Below are 18,429 nucleotides of genomic sequence, written 5' to 3'. Positions count from 1 at the left end.
GTATTCATTAAGCACTTACTGTGTGCAGAGCACTATACTAAGCACTTGGAAAGTACAATTCATCAATAAAGACAAACCCTGCCTACACCGGTACTGATGCTCTTCCCAACCTCTATACCAAATATTAAATGCTACTTAATTGATGATACCTGAATATACCCAGAAACTCTGAATATAAAAAGGGGTTGAAACAAATGATAGCACTCAAGCATTCCCTTTTACGAAGCTATGAATTATCTCCTCTACATAAAAAGGAATGCTAAGCACTATCACTTATTTTGACCCATTTTTATAACACCTAATATAGGTCTACCACAATGGAAGTGTAAAGGAATGTTGTTCTCAGAACATGAACGCAACATCGTCTAGTGGACAGACTCTCGGCACTCTTCATCTCCGCAAAAATCCACACTTTTTGTCCATTCCTTTCAGCATCAAGCGGAAACTCCCAGGCACTGGCTTTAAGGACATGAGCTCTTTCCTCATCTTCTCTTCTCCCACTACGCACCAGCTCATACTCTTAATTCTATTCAATTGACAGATCAGTGGTATTGAGTGCTTACCGTGTGCAGAGCACTGTACTAAGCGTTTGGGAGAGTACAGTGCAACAGAGGGGGTAGACAGGATCCCTGCCCTCAAGGAGCTTACAGTCTAGAGGGATGCCTCTGCCTTGACTCTCCCACGTACCTTATTCACATGTTTCCTCCTGCCCGGAACGCCTATCCCCATTTCAAATCTGCAAGTCCAAAACTCTCCCCACTTTCAGAACACTTCTGCAATCCCACCTCCTTTAATTTCTCTTCTCCCCAATAAGACCCTTTCAGCCACTTTTTTGGGGGGCCTCACTTCTCCTGACTTCCCAGAGCCACTCAGGGTGGCTGGCGTCATCAGAGATGAATAGTAATTAATAATAATTACGGTATTTGTTAAGCTCGTACTATGTGCCAGGCACTGAGGCGGCACAAGCACCCAAGCCACCCTCCCACCCTGGCTTCCCGCCAGGATTCGGTCTTTGGCCGAGGAATCGCCGCGGAGGAAGGGAGGCTTTTGTCCGTGAGGCGTCAGCCTACTGGGATGCATAGCAGGCGGCATTCCTCGTCAACGGATGCTGTAAAAAAAAACATCGGAGTTTGGGGGAAAGGGCGGATTCTAATTCCGCAGGCCTCAGTGCTCGGGTGTGGCCCGCACTGGACGGCAACGCGTGACGGGCGAACAAGGCAGCAGGAAATAGTCAGTCCTGTGTGTAAATGTTAATTGGTTTCCCCATACGGGGCTGACAAGGGGGAGGGAAAACAGGAATGTTGCCCAGGGCGGTTGGCTCCAAAACAGGACGTGGGCAGCCGCCGGCAAGAACAAACGCTCTTCTCTCTACAATAACCCTAAGTCCTCGGAGGTAACGCTGACTTGTCTTTATGGTTTGATTTTTTACTCGTTTCCTCGGGGCCACGTCCAGACTTCTCTTTGCCCCAGCTCCTCGATAGCCTGTAGCTGCCTGCAAGAGCGGGCAACTGTGCCAGATGTCTCAGCAAAAAGGAGGGCGGAGTTCAAACCAGACAGAGGAGGGAGGGTTGTGCGTGTAGGCGGGAGGGGGGAGGATTTAGGGAAAGGGAAAGGGGAGGGAAGCGGCGCCCAAGGATCCGTAAGCCAACCATCAGCAGCTAAGCCCTCCACCCCTTCCCGCCCCAAACCGCCCCAGCCACTGAACGATCACTTACACAATTCATTGTTTTTATGTAACAAAAGGTCAGTTCTTCAGTACTGTCCAATTCTGACAAAATCCGCGCCGCATTTTCGGGACCTAAAGAACTACGACCGTACAAAATATCTTAATTTAGTAAAATAAAGCAGTTTCCAAAAAGAGAAGGCATTTGGTAAATCGAAGGTAGAACCAGCACCATCTATGTCCAGAGGGGAAAAAGCGGAAGCCAGTGAACGCACACAACAGACACATTTCACATTCACCTTTTGGAGTTCTTGGACTCTGGGCCAGGAGGGGAGAACTGGTATTTATCCTCATTTGCTTTCTGACGCTGCACCCATTGTTTAGATCTTTTCTGACTCAGAAGGAAGAGGCCGCCTCGCTGGCCAGAGAGAACCCTGCCCCTTGGACCCTGGGCTTTTCTGCAAAGTAGGGAGAGCACGGCTGTCGGTAGGGAGACCTCGGCACAGATTAAACGTTCTTTAGAAAAGCTGACGGTCTAGTCTAGGCCCACTGGCAGCCCAGCCTCGGTCAGCCACGTGGAAGTGTTCCGAGATTCCCGCTGGCCCTCGCCCGGCAGAGATGCCAGGACTTTCTGCTCAGATTAAGGGAGGGTGTCGGACCTGTCGGAGAGCCACACGGGTCTAAATCGGCCCCACCTCGAGCAGGCCGTCTCCTGACAGGGATTCCTCTCGGGTTGGACAGCTTGTGGGGGGGTTTACTACACTCACTGATGGACCTAAAACTAGCAGCTGTTTTTCCCCTCTTTCCCACCCGGCCAAGGTGAATGTAACTGTTGTCCTTTCAGAGCCAAATCAGCTCAACGGCTCGTGAGACAAAGGCTGGCAATAAGGCTGTTTCAACGTATGTCTGTTCCACGCTGAGGCACTTGACGCTGATTTTATTTGTGTTATTCTCAGGGCTCTACTGGGATCACCCTCTCCGCCCAGAATGCTGCACCCCACAAACGTCAAACACACGGTCTCCGAAATCCATCACTCAGAGGTGCGTGCGCACGCGCACAAACACACACACACATACATACATACACAAACCAGCTGGCATCCTCCTGAACAGTAACACTGTTCATCTCTCACACCCAGGCTAGCTTTCAGGTTTAGAGTTCATCATGCCTGGCCTCCTGGTCTTTCAGCTTGAACTCCTCAGCCGTGATCTTGCCATCCCCGTTGCGGTCCTGGTTGGTGAACATATTTTTCAAAATCAGCTCGGCGTCGAAGCCCGGGGCTAGTTTCCCTCGGCCGGATGCCACCTGGGCCAGGATGTACTCCGAGAACTGAAAGGAAAGGGAGACGGGACACAGTCCCCCAGGTCAGACGGGGGTACGGGAGTGCTCCCCACCCCACCGCTCTCAGAGGCCCAGCACTATTTTCCAGCAGCCCAGTCACCGACTAAGGCTTCTTCTCTCTAGGCTGGGCCTCAGGGAAAGGGTGGAGAGAGGAGAAGTCTCTCTGTTCAATTCCAGCAGTTACCCTGTCAGTTGGAGTGGGAAGGAAACGGAATGTGGGTTTTCAGGAAATGCCTAAGGGAGAAGCCCGGACAAGGTAAAGGGGCTGCCTTGGCCTGGTTGCCTGTCTACACTGAGCCCAGTCACAAGACGATTGACAGACCCGCCCAGACCAGGTCCAGCCTCAATATCCCCTCTACAAGAGGAGAAGCCCCACGTCTCAGGCCCCGGTTGGCTGATGGAAGGTCCGGGGAGCTGAAGGCAGAGCCCTGCCACAGCCTCAGTGGCCGGCCGTGGGCATCCTTCCTAGGCCAGCCCCCTCCAGAGATGACGATAGCCCAGTCCCAAGCCCCAACCTTGGGGGGCTAGTGAGGGGGGGAGAGCCAGGCTGAAAATAGTCTACTCTGATGACCTGCCCCTCACCCAGTACCAGGGAGATCTCTTTGGTCTCCAGGGTAAGCTCAAATCATCTTTCGGACAGAGCTTCAGCCAGCCTCTCGGTTACCTCCTCCAGGAGAACCTCTCCGTCGGTGTCCTTGTCGATTTCTTCAAAGAGGTTGGCGGACACCTCGTCGTTCCATATGAACATGTATCCCTCGGGCAGGCCAGACACCAACTCCAGCAGCTCAATGTCGAAAACCAAGACCGCGCTCCCGGGCACCTCTCCGTCTGTCGTATCAGAGAGCCCGCGTGAGTGCGCTTCCAAGCTGGGGCGTGAGGGCATGTGTCCAGAAACACTCGGGTGGGTCAAAGAGGGCCCCAGGGGAATCAAAAGGCCCCGAGGCATTCCAGCAAGGAGCAGGGAGGCAGCAGTCCGAGCAGGAGACAAGAGAAACGGTTACTGCAACTGTCACCCCTGCTGCCTCCTTGCAGTCCAGGCCACTGCCAAGGTAGCGGGAAGGAACAGCCCAGCCAGCTTGGTCTCTGAGGAGTTGGCAGCAGCCGCAAGTTGTTTCTCTTCCCACCTACTCTGAACGCTCCTGCTCCGCTCAATTGGTGCCATTACCTGAGCGCTGGCTTTGTGCGGAGCACTAGAATGAGCACCTGGAAGAGTACCAGAGTCCAAGAAGCAGTGTGGCTCAGTGGAAAGAGCCCGGGCTTTGGAATCAGAGGTCATGGGTTCAAATCCCGGCTCCACCACCTGTCAGCTGTGTGACTGTGGGCAAGTCACTTAACTTCTCTGGGCCTGTTACCTCATCTGTAAAATGGGGATTAAAACTGAGCCCCCCGTGGGACAACGTGATCACCTTGTAACCGCCCAGCACTTAGAACAGTGCTTGGCACATAGTAAGCGCTTAATAAATGCCATCATCATCATTGTTATTATTACAAAAGCTGCTAAAGAGATGGTCCCTGTCCTTGCGGAGCTCCTACTCCAATAAGGACTGATTTCTCTGTGACTTTGGCAAGGCAAGAGGGAGGGAAGCTTTCTGAAAATGGTTAAAAACCTCTGCTTAGTCCTTGTGAAAAGGGAATTATCTCTGGGCTGAAGCAGCAGCAGTCTAGAGCCCGACTCTGGTCACTGAACAGCTTCCAAAGGCCAAAACGAGGGAATCCGGTCCTGGGGTGGCTCTAAAAATTCAGCAATATTAGATGGCAGAACTTTGAATATCCACGTTCCCAACCAGTCCCGCGCAGATTAAGGGAGAGGATGAGAGGACCCAGAATCTTCCACATGGAAGAACGGTCCAATGCTCCAATGCTGACTCCCAGGACTGAGTTCTTTCCACTGAGCCACGCTGCTTCTCTTGTGGGATGTGGAGTTAGACCCGGGTCACCCCCGGCCTGGGCATGCCTAATTCTTCCAGGATGCCAAGTAATTCCCTTCCAATAAGAGCACCCAAAAACCCCAAGCATTCTGTCCTGGGCACATGGCTCCAGAAGGCAAAAAGGCTCAACTCTTTCCCTCGGAAACCATCAGGCTGGCACTCAAAATCCCTGGAATCTTCCAGAATTGAGGGTTTAATGGTTTAAAGGTTATAATAACTATGGTATTTGTTAAGTGCTATGTGCCAAGCACTGTTCTAAGCACTAGGGTAGATATGAGGTAATCAGGTTGTCCGATATGGGGCTCACAGTCTTAATCCCCATTTAAAGGTGAGGTAACAGACAAACACAGAAGTTAAGTGGCTTGCCCAAAGTACACAGCAGACAAGTGGTGGAGCCGGGATTAGAACCTACATCCTCTGACTCCCAAGCCTGTGCTCTTTCCAGTAAGCCACGCTGCTTCTCACCGAAAGTTATATCACTAAAACACACTCCCATTTGAAATTACGAGCCCCCCCGAGGGACAGGGATCGTGTCTAATTCCCCCTTGTGTATTCTCTCCCATGTTTTGCACCCAGTAAGCACTTAATACTATTAACACAACTCCTCTCTATGGCAAGAATGTGGCCAAGTTCAGAGGGTTCAGCTAGATTGGGGGGGGGGGGGGGGGGAGAAATCAAGCTTTCAATTTCAAAAGGAAAAAAAATAAATTAAGCCTTCTGTTTCTAAAGATGGGATGTAACAGACCACCAAGAATGTGAACCTGAGTGACTGGAGTGGAAGAGGCCTTCCTACTGAATTTACTTACCAACCCCGGCCTCCCCATAGCCGAGGTGTGGGGGAATGATGACTGTCCGCTTCTCTCCAACGCACATATCTCTGAGCCCCAGATCCATCCCCAGGACGACCTGTCCGGATCCCAGCACGATGTTGTAGGTCTTGCCTAAATTCAGCCTGAAAGACAAATCCCAGAGCATTGACTCCCATATCTGGCCAGGGGCAGGGGTCGGCACTGCCCGTCCGTGGGTGGGCAAGTCTAGAGCGAGGGCCCCGCCGTGACAATCCTCCATCAACTCGGCCCGACTTGGTGTTAAAGGAGCTCACATTTCCCTGTCCTGGCCCTTCCCCTTCTTTTTATTCCAGAGTTGGTTATTATCCAGACTGTGAATGATCTAGGCTGGGGGTTCTCCATCTTCTCCACTGGTCTCAGGCTCTGGATGCTTAAAGACGGGGGCAGGAGGGGGTGACAGAAGCAGGAGATCACACACAGGTCCAAAGAGGTGGCTGTCCAAGGGCTGGGGACGGGAGGACGATGGCCCTGTCAGCATCCAGAGTCGCTTCCAGCCGCTCCCGGAAGATCCCAGGAAGCCGGGAGAGCGGCGGAGTCAAGATGTACCTCCCCAGCAGAGGAAGGAGTATTCCCATCTCCCCCTCCTTCCGGGCCCCACACGGAACGGAGGAGACAGAGTCGAAGCTTCCGTCCCAGCTTCCAAATCCTCCTTACCCTCAGCTCCGGGCCAACTGGTTCCTCTAGACTGTAAGCCCACTGTGGGCAGGGATTGTCTCCCTATTGCTGTACTGTACTTTCCAAGCGCTTAGTACACAGTAAGTGCTCAATAAATACGACTGAATGAAGGAGCGAACTGGTCCCCCTCACACGCTCGGGCCCCGACCTCGGAAACCCGGCTCGGGCCAGAGAGCGCGCTTACGTGGAGTCCAGCAAAGTGCCATCCAGGAGGGAGGCGTTGTAGTGATATTTCAGGTAGTCGCCCTTCTTACTAAGGACGGAGCAGTTGGCGGGCTTGAAAGACGTCGTGATGTTGATGGAGTCGGACGGGTTGTGGAAATCGATCACGTGGATGTCAAAGATCAATACGGCCGAGCCGGGGATCTTCCCTGCGGAACAAATCACGTAAGCATCACGCGACAGGCCCTATGGCACCCCATCTTCCTCCGGGAGGAGGCACGGCAGTCTTCTAGACCCTGAGCCCGTTGTTGGGTTGGGACCGTCCCTATATGTTGTCGACTTGTACTTCCCAAGTGCTTAGTACAGTGCTCTGCACACAGTAAGCGCTCAATAAACACGATTGAATGAATGAAGGAGGCAGCATGGCCTAGTAGTGGAAAGATCGCAGGCCTGAGAGTCAGAGGACCTGGGTTCTAATCCCGGCTCTGCTGCTTGCCGACTGTGTGACCTCGGCCAAGTCACTTGCCTTCTCTCATCTGTAAAATGAGGAGGAAGACTGTGAGCCCCATGTGGGACAGGGACTCTGTCCAACCCGATTATCTTGTATCTTCCCCAGAGCTTACAACGGTGTCCGGCACGTAGCAAGAGCTGAACAAATACCACAATTATTATTAGTAGTAGTAGTATTGATGTCAGGCATGAAAACAAGAGTAACAAAGGGCGTGCTGAGCTCACAAAATGCGCGGAAGGCAGAACTGTCCTTGATACGGTGCCCTGCATGCAGTAAGCGCTCAATAAATACAACCGAATGAATTACGCGGCCCTCACGCCGCCTAGGCCCAAAGAAAGTAAACAAAATGAGCAGGTGGAGGCACTGGGAGATTAAACATGGCCCTGCCTCATTTGCACGCTCTGACTGAGGGCCTCTGCCTAGTAGTTTTCGGGGAGAAATGTTCTTTAGGACCAAATCCCTTCCCACGCTGCTCTGTTCCGCTCTGCCGTAGCAGCGAAGCCCCTGTGCGGCTTTTGTAGACTGGGATTCCACGCAGTTCTAGTCCTGGCTCTGCCGCCTGTCTGCTGTGTGACCTTGGACAAGTCACACAGCAGACACTTCTCTGGGCCTCAGTTACCTCACCTGTAAAATGGGAATTAAGACTGCGAGCCCCATGCGGGACTAGGACTGTGTCCAACCTGATTAACTTACATCTACCCCAGGACTTAGAACAGTGCTTGGCACATAGTAAGCACTTAACGAGTACCATAATAATAATTATTATTTTATCCACGTTTTCCCCCAACACCAGGACTGGCCAGTTCTCGTGACCTCCTGCCACCTCCTTGATTCCTGAAGCCTATCGTCACAGCTCCACCCCTCTCCACCGGCACGGGAATTCAGGCTCCTCTCCAACACCAGGGAAGGAAGAATTCCTTGCTAGTCTGTAAGCTTCCCGGAGGCAAGAATCGGGTCTACTACCTCGGTCTGGTGCCCCCAAGAAGCGGGTAGAGTGTCCTGCGCACAGTAAGCGCTCCATCGTTATCGGCGATCGACCGATCGATAGTTCAACAGCCGAAATGGAGCAGCCGCGCCACCGTGAGCGGTGAGACGCCCGTATCTTCCCCAAATAGCTTCCCAGATCCCATCTAGCACCTCAAGAGCAGAGGCGCCCGGTCGGCCAGGGCCGGGTCATCACAGTGCCAAATTTTCGAGTCCCCCAGGGTGATCTCTCTGCTCTTGGGCGACAGTGAGGGAGCTCGGACTCGCTCTCACCCCACCCTCCATGGTCTTTCCAGCTGTCACGGCATCGGAGAGCCCACCGCCAGGAACCACGGCTCGGAGAGGGGAGGGACGCTGGGACTCCTTCCCCGAAACGTTCATGTAAACGTTCAGAGCTCTTCATATCCTTCTCGCCTCGGACCGGCTCTCCTCCCCTAAGGCCAAGGGCAGTTGTTCTAAAAAAACGGGTGCATCCTCAGACCTGGCGGAGCAGGGACTAGCCCACGGTTTACCGAAACTGGAAGGAAAGCGGGCAAAAAAGCTGGCGATCCGTGACATCAGTTCCTCTGGCCTTGGGTCGATCCCTACCGCCATCTCGGGCCTGAGCTGAACCGCCAGACCATGGCCCAGCTCGCTTAGAACAGTGCTTTGCACATAGTAAGCGCTTAACAATATTATTATTATTATCTCCATCTTGGAAGGATCCCAAAAGGAAAAAAGAGCTCAGGTGAGTGTTTTCCAAGGTAAGACTCTCTCCCGCATCATACCACCCCTGCATACACACAAATGGAAGCGGCGTGGGCCAGTGAATAAAGCGTGGGCCTGGGAGCAGAGGACCTGGGTTCCAAACCCAGCTCTGCCACTTGCCTACGGTGTGACCTTGGGTAAGTCACTTAATTTCTTTCTGCCTCAGTTTCCTCAACTGCAAAATGGGGATTCAATACCTGTTCTCCCTCCTACTTAGACTGTGAGCCCCAAGTGGGACAGGGGCTGTATTCGTCCTGATTAAACTGTATTTCCCCCAGGGCTTAAAATGGTGCTCTGTGAGCCCGTTGTTGGGTAGGGACCGTCTCTATATGTTGCCAACTTGTACTTCCCAAGCAGTTAATCCAGTGCTCTGAACACAGTAAGCGCTCAATAAATACAATTGAATGAGTGAATAACAAGTGCTAAACGAATACCATAAAGACAAAGTTACCTAAGTTACCTCATCTGTAAAATGGGGATTAAGATGGTGAGCCCCACGTGGAACAACCTGATTACCTTGTATCTCCCCCAGCGCTTAGAACAGTGCTTGGCACATAGTAAGCGCTTAACAAATACCACCATTACTATTATTAAAAGAGACCCAGAAGTACCATGGGGCTAATAATCCATCCAAAATTCCCGATTTTAACTACAGGATAGTTGAGCTCATCACTCTAGACTGTGGGCTCATTATGGGCAGGGAATGGCACCGTTTATTGTTGTACTGCACTTTCCCAAGGGCTTAGTACAGTGCTCTGCACACAGTAAGTGCTCAATAAATACGTCTGAATGAACTAGGACTACCTTTGCATATCTCCATTAACTATAAACAAACTGCAATGTGCCAAAAAGGCAAACAGAAATCAGGTGTCCCAGACAACGCAATCAAAATTAGGCTCCTCTGCTTTGCATTTCCCAGAAGCACCAGAGTCACCCATCACTGGAAGAAGAACTGATGGAGAAAACTGGTACAGGATACAAGGCCAGAAGAAATCTAGCAGGCTGAAGAAACAGCTCAGAAGCAAAAGAAAAAACTGGCCGAATTGTAAATCCCCGGGTGATCATTCATTCATTCATTCAATCGTATTTATTGAGCGCTTACTGTGTGCAGAGCACTGTACTAAGCATTTGGGAAGTACAAGTTGGCAACATATAGAGACGGTCAACCAGCTTATCCGAAACCAATTGGCAATTATATCCGTTTAGCTTCGGAACGACTCTAGACCGAAAGCTCCTTCACTCTGCTACACTGTACTCTCCCAAATACTTAGTACAGTGCTCTGCACATAGTAAGTACTCAATAAATACAATTGATCGATTGATATATATTTGGGGATCCCCAAATATGTATCCCATATATATTTGGGGATCCCCAAATATATATATATATATATATATATATATCTCCCCTCTAGAGGAATCCCCTCTAGACTGTGAGCCTGTTGTTCGGTAAGGACCACCTCTATATGTTGCCAACTTGTACTTTCCAAGCGCTTAGTACAGTGCTCGGCACACAGTAAGCGCTCAATAAATACGATTGAATGAATATTTGGGTTAAAAAGCGATAAGCCTACAGAGAATTTCAACCCGGGCTGATATTCAAACCTCTGGGCTACCTAAATACCACACAGCTTCCCAAGGTCACCGAGACTACTCAAAAGCAGAAATGAAAGTCAGGCTCACCTCTTCCATCTTCGCCATAACCCAGGTGAGGAGGAATTATAATTCTTCGCTTTTCTCCAATACACACACCGAGTAACGCTTCATCCATTCCGGCGATCACATAACCTTGTCCAATGTAGGTGTCAAACGTACGGTTCCGGGAGTAACTGAGGGAAACACATTGGTTAGACTATCGTTCAGTCGTATTTATGGAGCATTCGTTCATTCGGTCGTATTTATTGAGCGCTAACTGTGTGCAGAACACTGTACTAAGCACTTGGAAAAGGACAACATAACAATAAACGGTGACATTCACTTACTGGGTGCCAAGCACTGTACTAACAAGAAGAAATGGCAGTCATTCCCATCTGACGTCCGGCTAAATCGGAAAATCCAGAGCACTGTGTGAGGTGTGTTTTGGGGTTTTGGGGTGGGGAAGGGGGGAGGTCTCACTTTATCCGATGAGGATGATGATGACAGTTGACCAATATGGGGAAATCCTGTCCTTTTTCTCTAGCCCCGGGCGAGTTCTGCCAGGGACTTGTGCCCAGGGTGTCAACGGGCTCTTGCCCAAGGTCACCCAGCAGACAAGTGGCAGAGCTAGGATTAGAACCCCGTCAACCTACGAATCAAGCAAAAACTCCTCCCTCTTGGCTTCAAGGCTGTCCATCACCTCCCCAACTCCTACCTCACCTCCCTTCTTTCCTTCTCCAGCCCAGCCCGCACCCTCCGCTCCTCTGCCGCTAACCTCCTCACTGTACCTCGTTCTCGCCCGTCCCGCCGTCAACCCCCGGCCCACGTCCTTCTCCTGGCCTGGAATGCCCTCCTCCACACATCCGCCAGTCCTTTTAGACTGTGAGCCCACTGTTGGGTAGGGACTGTCTCTATATGTTGCCAATTTGCACTTCCCAAGCGCTTAGTACAGTGCTCTGCACACAGTAAGCGCTCAATAAATACGATTGATGATGATGATCCGCCAAGCTAGCTCTCTTCAAAGAGAGCTACTCCCTTTCTCCCTTCAAAGCCCTACTGAGAGCTCACCTCCTCCAGGAGGCCTTCCCAAACTGAGCCCCCTTTTCCCTCTCCTCCTCCCCATCCCCCCGCCCTACCTCCTTCCCCTCCCCTCAGCACCTGTATATATATATTTGTACAGATTTATTACTCTATTTATTTTACTTGTACATATTTACTTTTTTTTTGTTAATGATGTGCATGTCTTCCCCTTTTAGACTGTGAGCCCACTGTTGGGTAGGGACTGTCTCTATATGTTGCCAATTTGTACTTCCCAAGCGCTTAGTACAGTGCTCTGCACATAGTAAGTGCTCAATAAATACGATTGATGATGATGATGATGTAGCTTTAATTCTATTTGCTCTGACGACTTTGACACCTGTCTACATGTTTTGTTTTGTTGTCTGTCTCCCCCTTCTAGACCGTGAGCCCGTTGTTGGGTAGGGACCGTCTCTATATGTTGCCAACTTGGACTTCCCAAGCACTTAATACAGTGCTCTGCACACAGTAAGCACTCAATAAATACGATTGAATGAATGAATGAATGAATGAACCCAGGTCCTTCGGACCCCTAGGCCGGGGTTCTATCCACTAGTCCAGGCTGCTTCTCCAATAAATCAATCAATATAAATCAGTCAATCCAAATAAATACATACCATTTAAATACATAAATAAACCCAACCCAACAGCAACAAGCTAAGAGAATGTCTGGCTGCCAAGGAACATGTACCACCTGAAATGATGCCCCTTCAAATAATCTGAACCACTGAATTGTAAGCCCTCTCTCGGGACAGGGGGCTTACTGACTCTCTCCACTAACCCTACCCCTATTAAACTAAATCTAACTTCTCTCTATCTCAGTTTCCTCACCTGTGGAGTGGGATTTCAATACCTGTTCTCTCATTTAAGTCAGGTCCCCTAACTCTATTGAACTCTGCTATGTGCTTAGGGCAGTGCTTGGCACAGGGTAGGAACTCATAAAATGTTTTCTTGTCTGTCTCCCGTTTCTAGACCGTGAGCCCGTAGGAATTGTCTCTGTTGCCGAATCGTATTTTCCAAGCGCTTAGTACAGTGCTCTGCACACAGCAAGCGCTCGATAAATACGACTGAATGAATGAATAAAATACTAGTGGATAGAGCTCGGACCTGGGAGTTGGGAGGACCTGGGTTCTAATCCCGGCTCCGCCACGTGTCTGCTGTGTGACCTTGGGCAAAGTCACTTCACTTCTCTGTGCCTCAGTTCCCACATCTGTAAAATGGAGATTAAGATTGTGAGCCCTACGTGGGACAGGGACTGTGTCCAACCCCGTTATGTTACATCTACCCCAGCACACAGAGCAGAGTCTGGCACATAGTAAGCGCTTAACAGTACTAATAATAACGATAATAACAACTGTTAAGCGCTTACTATGTGCCAGGCACTGTACTAAGTGCTGGGGTAGATACGAGCAAATCAGGTTGGACCCAGTCCCTGTCCCACATGGGGCTCACGGTCTCAAATCCCCATTTTCCGGATGAGGTAACTGAGGCACAGAGAAGGGAAGTGACTTGCCCGAGGTCACACAGCAGACAAGTGGAGGAGCCAGGATTAGAACCCATGACCTTCTGACTCCCAGCCCCGTGTTCTATCCACTATGCCATGCTGCTTCTCAAGGAGGGGGTAAATAAGTACAAAAGCGCTAGAGATAGCTGAAGGGATGATAGGGCTCAGGGTGCTAAGAAATGAACCAGGGAAAGCACATTGGAAGAGGTGGGATTTGAACGTGGAGAGAGCTGTGGTCTGGTGGGTGTAGGGAAGAAGGGAATTCCAAGCCGCGGGAATAATGTGAGCGAGTGGACAGAGGTGGGAGAATCAAAAGCAAGGTACAGCTAGCAGGTTGTAACCTGAGAAGCAGTATGGCCTAGTGGAGCAAGCGTGGGCCTGGGTTCTAATCCTGCCTCTGCCACCTGCCTGCTGTGCGACCTTGGACAAGTCACTTCACTTCTCTGGGCCTCAGTTCCCTCATCTGTAAGATGGGGATTAAGACCGGGAGCCCCATGTGGGACAGGGACTGTGTCCAACTCGATTTGCTTGTATTCACCCCAGCGCTTAGTACAGTGCCTGCTACGTAATGAGCACTTTACAAATACCACAGTTATCATTAAGGTCGGATTGCGAGGTGCAAAGAGAGTGTGTCGGGGAACAGCAGATGAAGAGAGCAGATGGGAAAGGTGGGGCCAGATAACAACCAGCCTTGAAACCTGAAATAATATTGAAATAATAATAACGGTATTTGTTAAGCACTTACTATGTGCCAAACACTGCTTGCTGTGAAGAGGCACGGGAAGAGATATGTGCGCCTTCAGGAAGATGATCCGGGTGGCAGCGAGTGTTATTCACGGGATGGGGAAGAGTCCGGAAGGCGGGCAGGAACAGGGGGATGGGGGAAGAGCAGGAAGGGACTCTGGGGCCAAGGGAGAACCTCTTTATTATGGGAAAGTGACAGTTTGCGGAGGGGGAGGAGAAGGAGCGAGCGATTTTAGGAAGCGAGTGGGAATTGGGTCAGAAGCACTGATAAGCAGGTGGATTTAGGAAACAGGTGAGAGATCTTTTGGGAGACAGCTGGCAAGCAAGAGAAAGATGAGGAAACAGGAGTGGTAGGCTGAGGGGCTGGTAGCAGGATTTGGGGAAGTTTATATCTGATAATTATGCTTTTAATTGTGATATTCGTTACGTCCTTACTATGTGCCAGGCACTGTTCTAAGCACTGGGGTAGATACGTGGTACTCGGGTCCCTGTTCCACGTAGGGCTCACGGTCTTAATCCCCATTTTACAGATGAGGAAACCAAGGCACAGAGAAGTCAAATGACTTGTCCAAGTTCACAGAGCAGCCGAGAGGGGAAGCCGGCATTGGAACCAGGTCCTTCTGACCCCAAGGCCCGGGCTTTATCCACTAGGTCATTCTGCTTTTTACTAATAGCGAGAGGTCATCAGGGGTAAGGAGACTTGGGGAGACTCGGGGCTTCAGAAAGGAGCTGACGGTTTGGAAGAGTTGGGGAAAAGTGTGAGAGTCAATGATGGAGAGGCGTAATAGAGCCGTCCTCACAGCATTTAAGAATATATGCATAATTCTATTTATTTACAATGATGCCTGTTTACTTGTTTTGATGTCTGTCTCCCCCCGATCTAGACTGTGAGCCCATTGTGCGGCAGGGATTTTCTCTCCTTATTGCACTTTCCAAGCGCTTAGTACAGCGCTCTGCACACGGTAAGTGCTCAATAAATACGGCTGAATGAACTGAACGAATGAGCTGGCAAGAGGAAAATAGGGCAAAGTTAAAGCAGGAATTCGGAGTGGAGGAAGTCAGCCAGGAGCCAGGATTTCCGCCAGCTGTGCTCAGCTGGACGGATGCAAGAGCAGAAAAAGGGGGCGGTCACAGTGATCCGGGGCTGTGTGTTGGAGGTGCGAGAGCAATGAGAGGATGGAGGGGGCAGGGGAGCCAAGGTCGGTGGAGAAGACGGGTGTGGAGGGAGTCCGGGTGAGGTGTGATGGCCCGGCCTAGGCCGAGTGGGTCTAGAATACAAAGGGCTTAATTAAAGGTAAGGGGCAAATTCGAGGAGCGGAGGGCGAGGGGGAGGTGGCAGTAATAATAATGAGAATAATAATGATGGTATCTGTTAAGCGCTTACTATGTGCCAGGCACTGCACTAAGCACCGGGGTGGACACAAGGTCATCGAGTTGGACACGGTCCCTGTCCCCACGGGGCTCACAGTGTCAATCCCCATTTTACAGATGAGGTAACGCAGGCACAGAAAAGTGACGTGACTTGCTCAAGGTCACACAACAGACGAGCGGCAGAGCCGGAATTTGAACCTGTGACTCTAATCATTACGCCACGCCGCTTATGATCGGAAAGCGGTTAAGACAGAGCTGGTGAGGTTCGAGGTGAGGCACTGTTAAGACGTGAATAGATGGAGCGTGTGGAATTTAAGGTAGATCCTGACTACCAACTTTATTATATTGTACTCTCCCAAGTGTTTAGTACAGCGCTCTGCACCCAGTAAGCGCTCGATAACGTGTCTACCAGCTTTATTATACCGAACTCTCCCAAGCGCTTAGTACAGTGCCCTGCGCACGGTAAGCGCGACAAATGCCATTCATTCGCTGAGCGGGTATGTATCCATGCTGGTGAGGTGCGGGTCGGGAGAGGAGGGAGAGGAAGCGGATGGCTGGGGGCAACACAGTGTGGAAGTTCATCAAATCATCGAGGATTAGGGTGGAAGAAGGCAGACAGAGCAGGAAGGCAAGAAAAGTTTCAAAGCCAGAAAGGAATACGGAGACGGGGCTGGGGCGGTGGAAGATAACGGCAACTAGCAGCTATGGAGGGACTCAAAGGAAGAGACGGAGGGGGAGAGAGAAAGAGGGGTGATGGGGTGGCTGGGGGAGCAGGCTGGCACCATCCCCTTTCCCTGCAAGCCAGGGAGAGTGGGAGAGGATGGTGTCATCAAGCCTGGAACCGACAGACGATCGCCCAACGTCACAAATCCCCTCCGAGCCCGGGTACCTGGAATCAAACAAGGTGCCATCCAGAAGCGTGCCATTATAATGGTATCGGAGAAAGTCTCCCGCCTGGCTCCTCCGCTCACAGTTTTCGGGCACGGACTGATTCTCGATGGTAATGCCGTCTTTGGGGTTATGGAGATCTAGCAGGACCACGTCGAAGACCAGAGACGCCTGACCAGGAATGTCCTTCCCTGAGGATGAATTGGGAAGATGGAACACTTTAGAAACGGGGGCCCCGGCGTGGGAAGGGGTCTGACTGACTCAAACTGGCTTGTCCACTGTGCGTGAGAGCTACATAGTTGCCTGGGAACAAAGGGGAGAGTAGCCTTCCTCCGCTCTAAGGTGCTAAGACCCAACCTTTTGAACCTGAGAATGACCTGGAAGCTGGAGAGAAGGATAGCGAGGTTAGGTTGGTCGTGCCTCATTAGATGCAAATGCTTCACTGGACCCCTCTTGCACATCCAGGTCTGAGTTTGGTTGGGGGTGGTGGACAGGGAAAGTGGGTGCAGGTCACAGGGTCTCCGATAATTCCTGCCCGCTCCCAAGACCCCCACCCTCTCTTCTCCCCAACCAGTTCGCAGGAAGATTGTAAGCCCAGATCAGGGTACAGGGGGAGAGTGAACGAAAAAGTCCTCTCTCCCCGGTCCTGTCTGCCAATAGCCACCCACACCCCCTGCATCAGCGGCTACTCCTTTCGCCTGAAAAACCAGTGTCTCCAAGAACGGTCAGAAAAATGTCTCGTGGCCAGGTATTTGAATTGCGTGACTGCCGATTCTGACTTGATTGCTCCAACCGGGGGGGTTTCCCAAACTCGGTCCAAATTTGCGATCAGCTTTATACCAGCCCACTCCTGTCCTCTGGACTCACCCGAGGCCCGGGCCCAAGAACCAGAAGGCTGCGTCTGGCCCACGTGGCTCGGCCATCTCCACCCACCCCCGGCCCCGACAACAAGGGCACGACAGGAATGAATACGCATTTGGGCGGGAGGCTCACCATCTCCATCTTCTCCATAGGCCAAGAAAGGCGGGATCGTGATGATGCGCTTTTCCCCGACACACATTCCCAGAAGCCCTTTATCCATCCCGGCAATCAGCCAACCGATCCCCACGTAGGTATCGTACGTTTTCATCCGATTGTGGCTGGAAGCAAACGCGATTTTAGAGCTGTTAATCTACAACCTCACCCATCCCGGGAAAAAATTACAAAACATCGGACGGACACGAACGATCCCATCCTCCTCTCCTCCGCCATGCTTCGAGGCGGCGCGAACACGATGGGCCTTCCAAACTCCCCACCAAAACTGGGGAAGTTTCTGGAACAACTCCGCCGCCTGGAACTAGAGAAGAACAGGGTTTCCCCGTTCACCAGGAACGGGTCTGAAGCTCCGTCCGGCAGGATAAGGGAGGGCAGCCCGCCGCGAACAACCAGCACTCAAGCAGAGCTCTGATTTCTTATCCAATTCCCCGACTCCACCCTCTCCTCTCCATAAGGAGGATTCCCGCACCCCTCCAAGCTTGATACCTGGGGCTGCCTCCTCTCACCCCCTCCTTTGGAACAATGCTGGACCCCAAACAAAACACAAACCAGACTCCCGCTACATTGTACATCCTTGGGGGCAAGGCTAGCATCTATTTACTCATTCTATTCATTCATTCAATCGTATTTATTGAGCGTTTACTGTGTGCAGAGCACTGTACTAAGTGCTTGGGAAGTACTCTCCCAAAAGCTCAGCACAGTGCTGGGCACACGGTAAATAAATAAATACCACTGACGGACGAGCCAAACATCTCCCAAATACTTGGGAAGGGGCCACCTTGAAGTTTACGCAGGAGAGATTTCTTTAGGCTGATAAAATATTTCCAGACCGATGCTCTTTTCCTGTTTTTTACAGGGCGCGGTCTTGGCCTACAGGCGCGCGTGAGCCAGACTCGGCCTTTAGGCCTCAGCCGACATGGGGAGTCCGGTCAGAGTAGTAAAGTAAGGAAAACCATCTGGCTCAGGCCCTGAGGAGCACATCAGGCAGACGCAGGAAGCTGGAGAGGAAAAAGAGTGTTACGGTATCCCTGCTACGTGCTTTTGACACCAAACACGGAGGATGTGGAAGCCCATCCTGTCCAGAGAGCAGGGAGGAAGTAGCCAGTATTATTAGGTAGGCGGTGGAGAAGCTGGGCACCGAAGGTTAGGGAGGGGGAAACGCAGCCCCCGAGGAAAGCCCCACCACCACCCTTCCCTCAGTCTGGGCTCACTGCCAGCCGCTGCCATACTCTGGAAGACTGAAATAGAGAAGAGCGAGATAAGGAACCCCCGCCAGCCAAAGAGAGGTTCCAGGGGTTTGTGGATAAATTCAGAG

General features: G+C 51.3%; 1 protein-coding gene across 1 annotated transcript in view; it reads right to left on the bottom strand.

Annotated features, from left to right (window-relative positions):
• Positions 1-1,711: 1,711 nt before the first annotated feature.
• Positions 1,712-18,429, bottom strand: part of FKBP9 (FKBP prolyl isomerase 9) — a 35,751-nt gene continuing 19,033 nt past the window's right edge. Inside the window, exons 4-10 of the mRNA XM_038770178.1 lie at positions 17,073-17,218; positions 16,081-16,270; positions 10,544-10,689; positions 6,641-6,827; positions 5,740-5,885; positions 3,670-3,833; positions 1,712-2,993 (exon numbers count right to left, since the gene is read on the bottom strand). Coding sequence (XP_038626106.1) covers positions 2,817-2,993; positions 3,670-3,833; positions 5,740-5,885; positions 6,641-6,827; positions 10,544-10,689; positions 16,081-16,270; positions 17,073-17,218 — 1,156 coding nt within the window. The 3' untranslated portion in view covers positions 1,712-2,816. The remainder of the gene's footprint in view (positions 2,994-3,669; positions 3,834-5,739; positions 5,886-6,640; positions 6,828-10,543; positions 10,690-16,080; positions 16,271-17,072; positions 17,219-18,429) is intronic.

Source organism: Tachyglossus aculeatus, chromosome 2 (assembly GCF_015852505.1).
Source record: "Tachyglossus aculeatus isolate mTacAcu1 chromosome 2, mTacAcu1.pri, whole genome shotgun sequence".
NCBI lineage: Eukaryota > Metazoa > Chordata > Mammalia > Monotremata > Tachyglossidae > Tachyglossus > Tachyglossus aculeatus.
Note: the sequence above shows the minus strand (reverse complement) of the source record. Positions and strands in the feature narration are given on the sequence as shown.